Source organism: Anser cygnoides, chromosome 25, assembly GCF_040182565.1.
Source record: "Anser cygnoides isolate HZ-2024a breed goose chromosome 25, Taihu_goose_T2T_genome, whole genome shotgun sequence".
Taxonomy (NCBI): domain Eukaryota; kingdom Metazoa; phylum Chordata; class Aves; order Anseriformes; family Anatidae; genus Anser; species Anser cygnoides.
The window spans coordinates 1,923,968-1,941,730 of record NC_089897.1 but is presented as its reverse complement, the minus strand read 5'-3'; the positions used below and the strand labels follow the sequence as shown (position 1 = coordinate 1,941,730).

The following is a 17,763-nucleotide window of genomic DNA, read 5'->3' as shown; positions in this document are numbered from 1 at the left end:
TTGCTGAATTACAGCGTTCATTTAACTGCAGGGCCTACCAGGTTCTAGGGAAGTGAGCCATAAGCAACTACAGACAAGAGAAAACACTTAGTAAATACAAAGCAAAAGAAAAAAATGTGCATGGAGAAGGAAAACACAGCATGCAAACCCCAAATGCCATCACCAAGGTACCCGCGACAACTGACAAGTCTCAGTGGTTCTGAAATTCAGAAAACGATCTTCCATCGGCACCAGTAGCAGGCATTGCAAGACTAAGAGCTTATCCAGGCAAAGCAAAAGGACAAAAGTTGTTTCAACTGCTACCACAGGCAAAAACGGGATGCATCAGAAGAATATGTAATTTCAGACTAGCTGGTTATGATGAAGTTCCCATACTACTGAACAAAAATAATTAAAGAAATATTCTTCAGAGTTTAAAGGGAATACAGTCAACTTAAAATACACAGAAACACAAAGTTGTCTAAGCTAGTACAAAACATTCAAGGTTTTCTTATTTGTGCATTATCGTTTTAATAGAAAAGTCAACTTTCCTACTTGTGTATGAATCATTCATATTACAGGAGCTGTAAAAAAAATCAGGAGTATACACTTTTAACAGAAACTGATCTTTGAATACAACAGATAAAAAGAAAGTCCAACATTAAAATCCTGAAGGACTCTGAGTTTTATTACCTCATTTTTTGTCTCTAACTAATCTTCCCCACAACCTTTTCCACCTCCTAGCAAAGATTTGACCAATATTAGAAAGCCATCTTTCATGCAAATACTTTCATTCGTAGATGACAATAGGAACAATTCAGTTTGTTTACATTCAGTAGAGTTAGAAATACTGTAATAACCCTGTAAAGCTAAGCCCATATAGATCAAGGTTGTTTTTTCTTTTTCTCTAAGAGTATCCAAAACACTTGCTTTAAGCCAACGACAGCCATGTTCAGAATCTCCACAGATTAGTTCCTTCAAGCCTTCACATTAAATTCAGCGTTAGTTTATCAGAGACATAACCATCATACAGAGTGTCGAAGACCATCAGCTCCAAATACAACTTTGTTACTTACCGGACAAAATAAGCTGTACATTTTGCTTGTTCTGAAGCCCATTACAAGTAATGGGCGCATCTCTAAGCCTTGTAAAATAATACCCAGTGGGCTGTAAATAACGTCACATCATTTCTGCTAAATCCTTGGTGAAAGGGAGCAGTATTTCAGTCAGAGAACCACCTGAATAAGAGGATGATTGTCCTGAGCATACTGAAAAGGCACTGCTCAGTCATTGTCTATTTCATTTAGGAAATGTGAAGCTATAGAGTTGAGAAAATTATTATCTTGACACCAAAAAGCAACAAGAATGTCAATTTTCCCAGTTGTTGGAGGGGAGGAGTTTCCAACTTCCTCAACACCCAAAATACATGGTCACATTGCCTTCAACTGGAATACAAATTCCCTAGAACTGCAGAGGATTTGGACATACCGTATCCTTGGCTACCAGAAGCATGGTAAATACACTCAGAATTCAGCATTCCAGTTTGCAAGCAAGTGTGCAGTGACACTGCAGGAGCAACACAGACCCCAGCACATCCGTGGCACGAAGAAACTACATCAAGAGACCAGAAGTACTCAGCAGGATCCAGATCTGGAAAATTATTAAAACTTTCAAAAAGAAAAAAGACAAAGAAAGAAAGAAGAAAAAAGCCTACCGTTATCTTACTTCTATTTCTTTTCTTTAGACGTCAGCAAAACTGGAGTGGAAGCTGATAGCTTGGTGCCTTTCTAGATTCTTGGATAAGTGTAAGACGCACAAACAAGATTCATAACCACAAACGCTGCTCCCCTTACCATTCTAACCTCATGACCAAGCAGCACACACATTACTTGAAGTAGGAACCAACCAAGCGAACTGTAAGAACTGTAAGTACTACAGAGTTTTCACCTGGGATAGAAAAGGATTGAGCCTAATCTTTGGTAACTTAACCAATTCAGAACAGAAAAAGCATTTAAGTCAAAAGCGTTACTACCGTTTACAAAAGAAGTTGAACATTTAGCGTGAAGAATCACAAACATCTTTAGGGGGATCAAAGTTATTTACTTTGTCACATTAGACTAGTTGACTAATTTCTGTCTTAAAAGCAAACTTTATTTTGCTTTGTGGATATTATTAGTTACAGTTCACAGCTAAAAACACTGCTGTAGAACAAAACAGATCTTCCAAGCCTGAGAACTTTCTTCAAGTCATAAAGAACACACTGTGAGACATTTCTTATATGTTTCAAATCCTATTAGGAAATATCTTATTTGCAAGTATCAAGATTTTTAAAACTGTAAAATGTCACTGTTACTAGGATGCAATAACATCAATAGCTTAAAGAACTTTGCTAGTATTTTAACAAATTCTTAATTTTTTCCCCTTGAAAAAACAAAAATCTGCTTACACCAAAATATAAATGCTAAATCAGCTGACAGAAAGTAACTTTTTTCTAGCTTCTTAGCCACTTTCATGTTAGTCTGCTCCTATTCCTGACAACAGAAAAATATGCCAAAGTTAACTAAACAGTAGAGTACAGCGAGTTCAACAACTTTGGAGAGAGATTACAGAACGACAGGCATAAAAAGAGAAAAATGATGAAGCTAGAGCATATCAAAAGGAGAGATAAAAGCGTCAGAACTGTGTTGAGTTGCTCCCCCTGCCAGGGAGTTTTGGAACCTGGATGCCTTCCAGAAGTAACAGTACACAGAAGGCCAGCACTTCCTGCACTAAGATTTTCTTTTAATCAAATGCTAATATATTTCAATTAACGGACATAAATACTAATAAATTAACAAAAGATAATAAGATTAACAAATTGAAAGAATTAAGTTTAATAAAAAGTGGGCAACATCATTTTCTCTTGCAAAGAAACCCCAGTTTTTAGGCAATGAAACATCTGGAGGTGAATTACCCCTGTAAGTCTGTCCAGCCACAAAACACAAGTTCTAAGTACAACGCTTTGCATCAAGTCTCCTGGGGAGAAACACCACCAGCTCTTACAAACTGCTTGCTTAAATTTGCCAGTGTCCTACCAAGCCCACTTTGATACCACAGAAATAATTTGGAAGAGATTTTATTCAAGTTTGAGCTTTCACATCAATACAAGCATACAGTGAAAGAAGGCTCGCAATCTGTTTACGCTCAAGCATGGAAGTAGAACCTAAACATTGCCGAGCAGTTTGGAATGAGATCCTTGGCACTAAGGAATCTGCAAACCCACTGCTTTCACAGCATACCACCAGGATGCAGAAGAGAGGCCAGAAGGGATGCTTAACATTTGCTAGAAACGTGAAGCATGAGAGGACTCACAGCAGACAGACTACTCCAAGCAGTTATTTTCTACAACCTCAAAGAAAAATAAATTTAAATAAACTAAATAAGAAACCAACTCCCAAAGATGATCAGCACAATTCTAGTCATGCTAATAGACAATAAAAAATAATAGATTTGCCTCTTCCACTTTGCACAGTGATGATTTCAGAACTCACTTCATCATATTGTGAGCGAAAGAAACCATTGATAGTAATTTAAAAAACAAACCAACAAAAAAGCACAGAACTTGTTTCCTCATGAAGTATGTGAAAGTGGAGATCTCTAACTTCCATTTACAGAAAATACATTACTTGTAAAGGATACGGTCTGTACCAGGGAACAACGTTCTTCCAGTCAACAGTTCAGCCATAATGCATCCCACTGACCAAATATCAACTGAACAAAATAAAATAAAAAAAACATAAGGCAGAAAAATAAAGTCTCGATAGAATCACCCTATCCAACAATTACAAACAACTTTGTGCTTCAGTAGCCTCATGGTGTTGAAACAACCTGCAAGGTAGCTGACACTGTTCAATAACCACATGGCTAAGACTTGTCCAGATAACATAATGCTACATCAGGCAAGTTTTCCTTCCAGAAGGTAACCTGCATTGGACACCACAGAGCTAGGGAGCTATCTACAAAGTCTCAAGGAGGAAGAAACCCGTTCAAGACTCAAGGAATAAATTTGTATATGATCTTACACAAATTCTACCCCAACAACCACCACCTATATTACAGATACAAGACAAGCCCACATACATGCAAGAAGAATAGAAAAAAGACGAAAAGTAGTAAGGTATGAAACCAGAGTAACACATTCTTTTTATTGCTACACGGGCACCCATGTACTAGAACTTCCTCAGTATTTTTTCCTCCTTTCTGTGCCTGATCTGAAAGCACTCTAGGGAAGCAAGGTGCGTTGCTGGGAAGCTATTCAGACTGGCAGGAGGATGTAACAAGGAAGAAGTGGCTAAAAAGAGAGGAAACGAAGGGACATTTATATGCATTTTTAGCATTTCTTCACCCCGTAATCACAGACATTTTTAAAGTGCATTTCCAGCAGCTTCCTAGAAAGGCATCCTTTCCTTGCTCAGATACACTCCATTCACTCACTTTAAAAGCCACTGTGCTAGGAAAAGTAAGGGGTAAGTGTTGACAATATTTTCCTGATTGCAATTTCAAAGGTTCAACTTTAAATAAGTCTTGTGCATGTTATCACAATGATTCATAACGCTGATCCAAGACTGCGGTTCAAATACTATTTCTGTGCCTTCTTTTAAATCACCCTTACTGGCGTGTAATTACCGTAACTGTCGATTTACACAATCAAACAGAAAGGAACATGTACATAGGATGACTTCCTTTTTTTCCAGGAATTCAGGAACTGAGAAACCCTTTGTTAGTAAAACGCGCTACCTGTCTGGTTGTAATGCATCCAGTTCAGCATGATCTCAGGAGCCCTGTACCACCGGGTAGCCACGTACCCGGTCATCTCATCATCTGTGTGTCGAGCCAAGCCAAAATCCAAGATCTACAGAACAGAAAAGACATCCGCCAATTACTGCCGTGCTACAACGTCTAGTTGTTTGCTTTAACTGCTTTGCAATTCTTGGATTGGGTGGAGGACGAGTGGTGCAACTGCGAAAGTGAATTACGAAATTAAATTTCGTGACTTGTTAAAAGACACCAGCCTAGAATAACACAGCACTCTATCAGAATTACATCTAGTTATCTCGTCTCTAAATCAACCAAGTCCAAACTAAAGCTATTAACTGTTCACTTTCAAAGTGATTCATTAAAAACATGTGAACCCCCAGAGAAGAAACATGAATTCTGTATAAGCATCCTTAAAGCCCTTTATGTCTGGGAAGGACATGATTAGTTTGGTTCACAAAAGTATTTCTGTAAGGTAGAAAAATTAATTCCCCCTTTAAATCCAAGGGACATCCACAATGCATTCACTCAGATCACAGTCAAACTAGTCACGTGGGATTTAATTACCTTTAGCTCACAGTCTTCATTTACAGCTAGATTACTAGGTTTTAAATCCTAAAAAATTAAACAACATCAGCATTATTGGCAGTATATACATTGCTGCACAAGTCTAAAGTAGATAAAAATGTAAATGCAAGTAGAAAATAAGACTCCAAGTAGTTTTCAACTCTCTGTACTCAGGAAAATAATTTCATCCCAGAATCAGCTCTCTTCTGGTGTATGCAGAAGTGTCAAATACAAGCAAAAATACATAAAAGGCTGACTGCACCACAAGTGCTGTAGATGCGTATTTAACAAATAGAGAACTTATTTCAGAAAGATACAAGCTTTCAAACAGAGACAGGAACAGAAACTGAGGATCTTGAGAACCACTCCCATTGCTAAACTTTTGACTGTTTAACGAAAATAATTCTCAGAAAATTTCTTCTCAATTCTGTAGGGACTACATCGTAAGATTCTGTGTTACATTTTTAAAATGCATTGGTTCATTGCAGGAAGTAATCTCATGGTTAATACTCACTCTGTGTATTATGTCAGCTGAATGGATGTACTGCAAAGCAAAATAACAAATTTTATTAACAGTCCAAGTAGCCTTCTTCTCATTTCCTCACTAGACAACGCTGCCCTACCCCATCCCACGCAATAAAAATGCTACAGCTCGTCTGCAGGAGGAACCAAGTATAGCATCCGTAGGTTTCAAGTACATAGGTATTGCACTTGGTCTCTCCTTAGGAACACCCATGAGCACTGCTGCCATGAGTGAAATGAGAGAAAAAAATGAAACTGAAGAAATGGAAGATTCATAGTCAGGGCAGATTAAAGGACAGCACCCTACGTAACTTCCCAGACTCTGTCCACAGGAGCGTACACAAATATCTTCTGAAATTATACATAGCTTTACCATTACAAAGCTCCAAAGAGGAATGGAAGGAAAGAACAACAATAAAAGGTTATCCTACAATCCATTAGGAAAGTTACAGAAGCCCCTCTATGCACTCATATGAACCCCTGAGGCTATGACTTCCATCAAGAACTTGCACTTCCCACTGATAGGCTATCAACATTCGGGCAGCACAGCTGCAGGTACCTTCAGCCCCCGAAGAATTTGGTATATGAGGAACTGCACATGGTCATCTGTGAGTTTCTGGCATTTCACAATGTTGTTCAGATCTGCTCCCATAAGGTGTGTCACCAAGTACCTGCGAACAAAAGGAAACAGGCTATGAAGCAATCTCTTCAGCACGATTAGGATAAAAATTCCTTATGAAGCACCACTAGCAGGGCTGGCTGTCCCAGGCATGTTGCTGAATGAAATATAGTCATGACACACTACGTGATGTAGCAGATTAGTACATCAATTCCTACAGCGCTAGTTAATAAAACGAGTGAACAAATTGGAAGAGTGGAATAGTGTTGGATGTTGAAGTGTCTTTTGTGTTGTATTTCACAACTGGTTGAGAATAATGGCAGACAAATTAAGGTGACAACAATTCCTGTAATAATCTGGGAGAGGTATGGGAGATAAAAAAAAGATGTTTTGTTGCAATCTTCAGAGAAGTTACCTACACATCATTGAATTCTTCTAGTGACTTGGCAGGGGTGAACACATCCAACAAACCAATAACCTAGAAAGAAAAAGGTAAAGTGAAAGAGCTGTGAAAAACATTCATAGCATAACATGATACAGTTAATAAGGTCCTTTGTGGAACAGAAAACTACTCATTCCACTAGATGTTTTATTTCCAACTACACAAATCATTCAGATGTAGACAAATTAGTATTCATACAAGATCAGACACAAGCGTACATTCTTGTGTACAAAAACATTAAGGTCAAAATACACGTGTCTTTTCACACCAGCCGTCCACTTAAAACATCAAATGGGAGCCACAATAAATCAATTCAAGGCAGGTGTAAACACTGGCTTAGAATACTTTATTTCAAAAAACGACTGAAGTTTGCTCAGGGAATGAATGAATGAAAAAACACCAGACAGAAATCTGTTTGCTTCCTGCTAAATCCTTAGTTATACCAGTGACTCCTCATTAAATCAGGCCTAGGAGACTGTATTTTTCCCACGTGTACTGAGTAAGGATCTGCAGCACAAGCAGTGAATAATAATGACTACACCAGAAAGCGAGTCAGGAAAACAGTGCAACGCAAAGAGGACCCGAGTTTCACACGGAGCAGACAGCTTCACACTGTCTCTTGTATTTGCTGCCCTACGAGCCTCTATTCCACCTTTCCTTTTCACACCTAAACTGTTTTAATAGCGAAGGGTAAAAGGGCATATATGAGCTACTTCGTGGAAATGAACAGCTATTCCTTATTAACCTGGAAGTATCTTCTAGTCATTTAGATTTAATTTAGAAAACAACCCAAATCTGGTCCAAAATGTTCTAATTTTCACTATGATGTGCTTTTAAACCTTCTTTTCCTTAAGAGTAACCTTTTAGTTGGTGAAAATGTGAGATAAAGACACAGGTTCCTTCTTCATATTTGAAGTCTGAATCTCACCTGTCTTGGATACATAAGCATCATGAACATTTCAGCAACGCTTCAAGTGTTCGTATGAAGCTAGCCACTCCTGTGGTTCCCCTTCAGCACTTTTGTTTTTTTTTTAATCTCATCATTTACACTTGCCAAGGATGTCAGAGCCAACTGAGTTACATTTAAGCCAGTAACTAAAGCCAAGCGTTTCAGGGAAGCTAGACTGTTTTTGGAAAAGAGAACAAGCAGGTAGGCAATAAAAGCCTCTGTCTAATCTATGTTATATATTCTAGATTCCATGTTCATTGGGGAACCTGAATGAACGCTTTTCTGCCTCTCCTCATACACATCACAACTCTGTTTCTGGACAGACATCATCTTCAAACTATAACATCCACCCTGCATAATAATTCTCATGTTTTCTTTCTCCGGTGAACTCTTCCGTATTGATATTTACAGAAAAACGCAACGTTATCAACCCAGTTTAGCATGAGAAGACAAAAACCGACCTTGCCACCTAGACTTCAACTTTTTCATTTATCGTTTTTATCTTGCTACACAGTAAAGCTCACTGTCACGCTACCCGTATCTTTCATCAACAAGTTTCGCGAACACAAATTCAGTCATTTTGCAGCACATCACCGCGTCAGTTTTAAGGAAGTGTGGTCACCAACAGATGGAGAGCCCCACTCCCAAATTTTGCATACCCCTTGCAGCGTTTTAGGTTGTCGCAAAGCTTAAAACTTCTTCACACGACACAAGTCCAAGTTCGCTCACATCTGCTCGGGGTTGTGCTTTACGCAAGCTAACAAGGCCTCGTGGAGCCTGCAAGTATTACGCAGCCATTCTGGACTGCTCTGCAGGTCCGTTTATTTGCTCAAGATCAACATGACCAGACTCGATACGGGACACAGACAACTACCCTGTGCTCAGGCTCCTTAAAATGCCATACCTACCAGATATTCTGCGGTGTTCTGCGCCGTGCAAAACCCCGTCCTCTACCTCCAACCTGAGACCTGAACAGTCAGTGCACTACAGCACTACCAAGCCTGTCAGAACTGGCTCTAAACATCCCTGCATCTGCAAAATTTTAAACCACAACCTAGATAAACGTCCCACAGACGGATGATGGTATGATGAACTGATAACAAATATTTCTATATATAAACAATTTAAACAACATCCTTTTATCCCTTACTCTCAAAGATTATATATACATATATACATACATGCCCATTGCAATGCTGATGTCAAAAATATTAATGAACACGAGACATAGAACTCGTCGCACCAAACTAATTTCCACTGTTCAATTGTATTAGCTTGGACAAAATGGATCGATACTCTGATACTCATTTATTTATTTAAACTTTCATTCAAAGCTTTTCTCTGCAACAGTTTGGAGGATATCTCAGGTATGTGAGAAGGTCCAGAACAACCGCCAGGGGATGGATATTAAGCAGGATCAAATGCTATCTCTACCGTTAAGACAACCATATCACATAGAGGCACTGAGAAAATACTGTTGCAAATAGCACAAACATCTCAGAAGTTCCCATTATGTCAGCCACGCTACAAATGCCAGGAAGATTTAAGGGATACCACCTGCTGGCAGCGGTGCTAAGAAGCCACAACACACAACTACCGTTGCCACAAAAGACGGAGCTCTGATCAGACCGTCCGGGGAGAACCTTCCAGTGAAACCAGGCTTGTTTGTTTGTTGCCTTAGATAAAAGTAGGCGGCTTGCTCAGCCCACTTGTTAAACATTATTTCCCTCCTGCTAAGTTGGAGTTTGCTTGGACGAAAACCAAGAGCCTTCCTTCCTCTAGGCACTCTGACAGCTCTACAGAGGGCAAGTCATGAGACTTTTTGCTCTGCTGCAGGCAGTATTTGCTCCTAACAGCATACAGAATTAATATGCCAGTGTCTTCAATGCCACAAACACACAGAATTGTTCAGCCATTTTCTACAGCAAACTGAAGTTATACTGAAAAACGATTAGACAGCTTATTACATAGTTCAACATAACATCTGTCACACTCTATTTCATTTGTTCCCCTGCTGATAATGGATGGCTTGTAAGAAAAGACACCTTGATTTCCCACCCCCACCACCCCCTTTATCCTTATTTTATTTACAGGAATCTAGTGAACATCTATCTACTCCATCCCCTTCTGACATGATAACATGATGGAAATCAAAACAAGTAAAACCCTCCAGAACACACCAAATCTTGATATATATGTATTTTTTTTTAATAAATACTTAACATCACAGCAATTACAGCTTACTGTACACCAGGAGAATGGACTGATAGCACCTGTGTCCTAAATCCTTAGCAATAACCTGCTAAGCAGAAACTTCCAAATTACTCTAGGAAATCTTAGACTTTTTAATTCAGAATTGATCTAAAAAAAACCCCAAAAAACTAAAACCAACAACACCACATGCTTTTCTTCAACCATAATGCCTTGGAAGACTGCAAGCTTCATACTTAGTTTTAGAAAAACCTGTGCAAGGAGATCCTTAAATTCAGCCCTGGTGGATGCCCACTGGACAGCCCAACTTCTCAGGGCATCTCCCTTAACTTACATTTTCATGCTTCATGTGCTTAAGTAGCCGCAGCTCTCGGTAGGTCCGCTTGGCATGGATGATTGACTGAAATGGTCGGGACAGCTTCTTTACAGCCACACGCAACCCGGTTTTTGTGTCAAAGGCAGAGCTACAAAAAAGAGTAATCGAATTGTCAAAGTGAATAATTCATAAACACCCCCAAACCCAGGCAGTAACTCCAGACAGCAACTACGCGGAGACTGAGTCTCAGTCAACTTGATTTCTCCATTTTTTCAATGAAAATTATTCCTAAGCGTGCTTTTAAACATAAATAAAAGCATGAAACTCTGGAGGGAAGAAGACTCCTTGTAAATGTTATCCGTATTCTTAAACATACTTTCATAAACCACACTTCATCACAAAATAATTTGCTATGCTCAAGATACCATCTCTGATGGTTTAAGCCCATACAAAAACCCAAAGCCTGCTCCTAATAAAAACCAACTATGACGGTTATTAATCTCAGTTGAAGCTGAAATCAAATCTGTTAGGTATAGCATATCTAATCCCAAATTCCTGTTATACAAAAATGCACGTTAGTAAATGATATTTAGCTGTACTTTACCAAAATTTGTCCCTTTAGCAGAATAAAAGAATTAAAATAACGTTTCTTCTTAGAAGCCACAAAGACCAATGCCATTTATTTGGCAACTTGTAGTGCAGTTGATAGAAATACTTTGTAGTGTAAAATCATCCTCTGGAGGATCATCTCTTTATAAAACTCAGAAGCAAAAGCTTTAAACTTTCGAAGCAACCAAACATTTAAGCACATGAAGACGTATGTTAAACTTCCGACACGCTGCACAAATCTTCCAGGGCTTAGGGCTTACGTTTAAGGAACCGAGGAAAAGCAAGCATTTAGCTGTGAACTAAATGACTCCTCTTTCTTCTCTTCTTTGAGGTTCTTATCTAAAACCAACTCTGGTTTGTCAAAAAAGGAAAGGGGAGGAGAAGCAGAAGATGTGAAATCAAGGTTATACTCGATACAAGATAACCAACAAAGGGCAAGTTGGAAGGGAGGAAGTCAGAGAAGAGCAGCATCGGTTGATTTTCCTGCTGCACGTTGATTCAGGCTGGACTCCTGATTCCATTTAAAAGCCAGCATGCACTCGTTTCTGATAAGCATCAAGTGAAAAGGAAAGCTTCACATTTATAAGCATAAAGTGTGAACGACCTCAACTAATAGGAGGCCCAAAGCCAATCACAAAAACGGTCCTAGAACAACCCCACGATGCACATACAAGAAACCAAAGCCCACCTGAAAAAAATGTAGCTGCCATCTATACTTGAAGCCATTAATTGGGATTTGCTTGCAAAGAGATAACTTATCCCAAGGAACTTGCTATATGATGTTTACAAGACCTAGGAAGAAGCTTATATTTGTATTTCCTGCAGGCTGCAATCCTTCCCCAGGGACCTGCAGAGAACGGAGAAGCTCGCTGCGCACGGCGGCCGAAGGGCATCTCCTTCCCTACGAGGGACACCTGCACGCACAGTGCAAAGAAACCTCCGGAAGAGATATGAAAACAGGGCCTGGAGGGAGATCACGGCAGCACCAAATTGCCACAGTTGAATTTCTGAAGCCACACTGTGCTGCCTAAAAGGATGCCCAGAAATCACTGTTTCTGCACCAGCGTTATCCTTTACACCTCGCTCAGCCTGGACAGGTGGAAGGAGCCACGTTCATTTTGTAACCCTGCTTTCAGATGACCTACATCAAGTTTTCATCTACCCATGGAAGGCTGATATTTAAGCTGCAACACTTCAGGAACACAGAACGCCTTTTTTAGCTTCACATTTACCACTTTGCAAAGTGCAAGCAAACCTAATTCAGGCTCTAATTATATGACGATATTTTAACGATGCTCAAGGTGTTTTCTAGGACTTGGTGCAGAAACGAGATTAGTCATCTGAATTCAATACAGCCTGTTGTGGATTAGTCACGAAGCTCCACCAGCTTTCAAATATCTCAGGTGCAGAAGGCGGCGTGCACCATTTTCTCTTTCATCTCCAAGAGAAGGGGATGCCCCGCACACCGACAGCCCTCACAGCCACCACCCAAGGTCAGATTTCCCTCCTGGTTCCCACACGACTCTCTAAGACGACTTCAGAGCCACCAGAAACAACACAAGCTACTCAGGAGCCCAAAGGAAACTCAATTTCACCTTATTTTTAACAACATTTTTGGGGTCGTATCAAATCATCAGCTTGCTGTAGACCTACAACCTGCAAGGAGACCTGCACTCCACAGAATGAGAAGTTATTTAACCAGCAGTGACACCGTGCACAAGTCCAGGAGAGAAAACACCACGTTACTTTGCGTTTGCAACCTAGAGTTACTCTCAAAGTCAGAGGAATTCTAAACTTGGCCACATTGGAGGCCTAAAACCTGTTTCCCTACAGATAAAGGCACGCCGAGTAATTTTTTGCCCATACAGATAACTGCCTGATGGCATTTACAAGTACAAAACACAGAGCTGCACAGCAGGTGTCACGCTGCAAAACATTTTAAGACACACTAAGCTGGCTTTCAGCACAGCCTTAAAACAGCTGCATTACACTGATCGTACTGCACCTAAAAAAGCCCAACTGGGAAAAACCGTGTGATCCACAGTTTTAAATCCCTTATAAAACAAGCTCAACACCAATTCAGAATTTATCACAGCTTCCACAGTTTATGACTCGTTACACAGCACTGCAGCACAGCATCTCCCTCACTAAGCGAGCTCCACCTCCAGTCCTGAGCTACCCTGAACTGAAACCAGGGCATAAGAGCTGGAATAAAGCAATCACTTCACGGAACCTACCCACTGATTCATTTTACATCTTCTTGGAAATAACATCTGTAGCAGTCTGAGAACCTGAAGTACACACAAAATTACTTGCAAGTCCAATGCATTCAAACATCAGATAATCACAGTGCCGATTTTGGTGCAAAAACCCTTTTGCTAAATGGCACGCTGCTCACGGCCAGTGCCTGTGCACAGACCCGAGCTAACTGAAGCGTTTTATTGGTACCCTTGGAGTTAGCTCCCGCGTCCCCAGCTACAGACAGCAAAACACAGTTTGCAGTACCCAAGAGCTTATCAGCAAAACCAGTTGCTTTTGAGATCCGTCTATGAACGCGTGGCAATCATTTACCCTCCCAACATACTGCAAGAAGCTGTAAATCCTCCTCTGCTGCGCTGGGTTCTGCTGTATAAAAGCATAAAAGCTGCAGCAAAAACCTCCCTCTAGCAAAGATGTGCTCGCTCCCACTTCATTTCTTAATCCACGAAGTTTCCAGCAGGTTCAGCCTTCACTTTCAGAGCTCTGCTCCCTGCTCCTGTGCGTGCCCATCTCCCACGCGATCCCTCCTCACGTGTGTTCTGCTACCGCCACCTGCGCGGCTGCTCCATCCCACTCCCTGCAAACCACTGCTCACGTACCCACCACACCTTGCAGGCACTTCCCCAGGCTGCACACGTACTTCGGAGGCACCTGCATGCCTCGATAAGGGATTACTAAGCCTAAAGACACACATTGGTTAAAAAAAAGCACACAGAACTGCTACGAAGGGGATGTTTAAGGTTTAGTCGTTTCCTCCAGAGTCTGATGTCTTAAGATGTCTTAAACCCATAGTATCTTTCCATTAGCTTAAAAGTAGGGAATTATGTCAGGGTCTTCCTAATACTCAGGAAATTCGGAGTCAGTGGTGGTAAAACTGCAGAGAGGGGGGGAGAACAGCTACACAGCCTGGCAGCTTACGAACAAGAAAGGCTGGAAGACCTTTATGCAAGTTTCGGAGGAGGGGTGAGTCTCAGCTGTGCAATTCCTTTCCAAAGGAAATAAGGTTAACGCAGAGAGCCTGCAAAGCAATTAAACCAAAAGCCTTATCGTGCACAGGTATCAACACGACACACAAATAACTGTTGAAAAAAAAAAACAAACAAAAAACACCATGAATAAAATAAACTCCTAGGAGCACACCCAATCTGCCTTCACATTTGCGAAGCTGATGGCGAAGAGCACCGAAACACCCGCTTGCTTAGCCCAGAACCGGCTGAACTGCAGCCGCTTGCAGAGCCTTCCCCCGGCACAGACGAGAGGCGCAGCGAGCCTCCAGCGCCACTGAGTCACCGATCGATCCCGTCCCCATCCCGCAGCCTCCCGCTGCGGCACGCTGCACCCCCGCATTTCCTTACACCAGGTATACTGACCGGCGCTTCGGGAGCCCACGTGCTTTAGCGCAGACCTCGCTACAGGTTTTGACCAAACCCTTTCCATGCAAGAGACTGCGCTGCACGAACGCACAGAGCGCTGGCAGGAACAAATGAAATATTTCACACAACAGATGCCATTGCAATTGTTACGTGACTTCGGAACAAACAATCTGAGCGTACAGGGCATGCTTCTCAACGGCTTGGCGCTGCTGAATCCCTACTTGCAGCTCCTTACATTTTCAGTTTTCCTAGACTGAAAGATACTCGGGTGGGATGTTTGAGTCTCTTTCTCCCACTACTGCACGCGGTATTCCAGAAAACACTAGAATATTTGCTCTAACTTTATGCATGTGCTTTGGCTGCCTTAAACTGCCAGCACAAAATGCCTTTCTCCATCCACTGACTACACAAAGTCATCTCAGAACACCCTAATATATATTTAAAAAAAAAAAAGGCTATTCTGGGTTGTACTTACATTAGACATTTAAAGTAGATACAGCAGATACTCCATAATCTAAATGATTCATTTGCTGCCTTAATTCTTCTTTTTATTTATTTTTTTCTTCCACTTTCCAGAATTACCTCATTTTTAAATCCCTCATCTTGCCAACTAAATAAACAACAAAGCATCTCATTGCCTTCTAATATAATAATGCTGTAGGCAGATAGATACGGGAGTATATTTAACCAGTCAAAGGGTGGTTAAAACCCCACAATTTCCTGTCCCAATACAGAGGTACTCCAAAGTCCAAGTCTGAAATAAAACTGGTAACTTATTCCTGGAGCAGGAGGGGGAGGGAGAAGAGGGAGAAAAATCTGTAAAGGAACAGAGAGCAGAGCAAGTCATTGTAGGAACATCCTAAATACTATGCATCACCAGCTGCAGCTTAACAACATTACAGATCAAAGAGAATTATATATGCACGGCTTTTTTTTTTTTTTTAATCCGGACATACTTTCTATGTTACTAGTCTTCCTGAATAGTATCTTTTCTGAAGCACGTTTTGAGTAGGACGTAAAGAAAACCATCAACAGGGACCGCGCTAAGGCTCATGTGCCACATGTCTGCGACTGCTTCCAATACCAAATTGTTTCATCGGGGCTGAACACAATTGCACAATCTTTGAAAGTTTTGACACAGCAAAACAGGAAATTCGTGATGCAAACTCTTCAGTTATTGGTTGTGAAAGCAAACATTGGAAGTGGTACGCGCACAATGGGAGATTGTGGGGAGGGGGACAACTGAAGGGGAACGGGCTAGCCCGTGTAGGGCCGACCTCAGTTACAATGGCCAAGGCACGGAGCAAATCCATTTCCGACTGCACTCGGGGAGTTATGTAACTGTGGCACTTAAAGGGGTATTTATCAGCTAGGCCTTTCTTTCACCAGAGCTAAACCCTTCAAATATAAAAACACTCAGAAAGGACATTGCTTAGCCTTTGTCTTCTGTGGCATATAAGCAGCTATATACTCAGGGCACAGCAGCTTTAAGAAATGCACGTGATTTAAGCAGAGCTTCCTGACAATTTTTAACAGCTAGCTAAAGAGCAGCAGAGAACTTTACTTCTTCAAAATTGCAGCACATGCAAAGCAACCTTTTTTTTTTTATTACCAGAGGCCAGTATGCATTGATCCTTAAAACATAAATGATATTTACGATATGAATTTGCACGTTATGTTAATGAAAAATAGGCACGCCTGCTCAAATACAGCAGCACGGCAGCCGTACAACCATTACGCACTCCTATTAGGAAACTCTGATCACACTTTGACAGAGCCAGAGGACAGAGAATAAAAAGCAGAATGCTCATAGTGTCGAAATTTCTTAGTAAAAGGACACAGCGATCTACTAACGCTTACATACACCTTTACCATACGGCTGCTAAAGCCTAAACGCCAACCGGATTCAGACACGACCTCGTCTTTCAGATTAAATGAAGTATGCAGCCAAGTTGATTCACATTTAACGATCCAACATGTTTCAGCAGAGGAACTACAACCGAGGCATGCGTTCATATTAGGTAAGCATTAAAGACTACACCGTGAGCTGCAAGCCCTGCTGAATGCTGCAGCCCTGACACCCGGACGCTGCTCTTCCAGGCTGCACACTGCAGTAATTCAGTCACTGAGCACAACAACAAGCTCTCCTGCCTTGGCCTAACGTTGCAAACGAAACAAGGCTTGCAAATGCGCTGACAGAAAGCCAGGGATGGGCACAGGGCCCCCGCAGCCTCCCCTCCACCAGCAGCTTCCAGCTCACAACGCAGGGGCCCGGCGTGTGGCCGCATCCTGCAAGAAACTGGGTCCTGAACGAAACTGGGACGAGAGCTGCCGGGCCCTGCAAAGCGACGGGGGCCCTGCCGGGCTCCATCCCCTCCTCCCCCTGCCAAGCACTGGGGAAGGCAGGGGGGAAACGAGCCCGTGTGAGCTCAAGGGAGGGGGGGGAGCTGGGCTGTGATTATCTTCCCCTGCAAAAAAAAAAACAACAAAAAAAAAGCTGTTTTAGTGCCACCTGCCATGTGGTGCAATCCCCGGCGCATTCCAAAGGCGAGACGTTGGCTTCTCGGCGGTTTCGCTGTTGAACCGAAGGTGGGGGGGGGGGAGAAAAAACGGCGGCGGAGGAAAGCCGGGAGTGGGAGAGGAGCCCCCCCGGTTGGGGGGGGGGGGGTGGCGGCCCCCTGTCCCCCACCTCAGCACTCACCAGACGGAGCCGTAGGCCCCGGAGCCGACCGGGGAGAGGTTCTGGTAGCGCTCGGGCACCTCCCACACCGTCTTGTTCAGCTCCTGCCGGTAAAACTTGGGCCGCTCCTGAGACATCGCGGCCGCGGAGCCCGCCCCGCCCGGCCCGGCGGGAGGGGGAGGCTCTGCCCGGGGCACCACCACCACCACCACGTCCAGCAGCAGGAGCAGCTCCTTCCTTCCTTCCTCCCTTTCTCCCTTCCTCCTCCTCCTCCTCCTCTCCTCCCGCAGGCGGCAGCAGCGCCGTCCCCTCACGCCGCCGACCGTTGGCCGCCGCCCCGCCCGCTCCCCCCTTCCCTCAGCGGCTTCTCCTCCCCTCGCCTTCTCCTTCTCCTCCCCTCTCCTCCCACCTCGGAGCCTGTCACCGCCTTCCCCCGTCCCCTT

At 42.4% G+C, this 17,763-nt stretch overlaps 1 protein-coding gene across 3 annotated transcripts in view; it reads right to left on the bottom strand.

Moving 5' to 3' along the window:
• The window catches only part of MAPK14 (mitogen-activated protein kinase 14), a 25,770-nt gene extending 8,146 nt beyond the window's left edge, over positions 1 to 17,624 (bottom strand). For 2 of the 3 annotated variants that reach the window (XM_048070980.2, XM_048070981.2), the window contains exons 1-8: positions 17,342 to 17,624; positions 10,418 to 10,547; positions 6,901 to 6,959; positions 6,422 to 6,533; positions 5,855 to 5,884; positions 5,341 to 5,388; positions 4,756 to 4,870; positions 3,658 to 3,729 (exon numbers count right to left, since the gene is read on the bottom strand). In XM_048070980.2, the coding sequence (XP_047926937.1) occupies positions 3,658 to 3,729; positions 4,756 to 4,870; positions 5,341 to 5,388; positions 5,855 to 5,884; positions 6,422 to 6,533; positions 6,901 to 6,959; positions 10,418 to 10,547; positions 17,342 to 17,457 (682 nt within the window). In that variant the 5' untranslated portion in view covers positions 17,458 to 17,624. The remainder of the gene's footprint in view (positions 1 to 3,657; positions 3,730 to 4,755; positions 4,871 to 5,340; positions 5,389 to 5,854; positions 5,885 to 6,421; positions 6,534 to 6,900; positions 6,960 to 10,417; positions 10,548 to 17,341) is intronic. The other variant, XM_066983143.1, reaches the window with a different exon arrangement.
• Between the last annotated feature and the right edge of the window lie 139 nt (positions 17,625 to 17,763).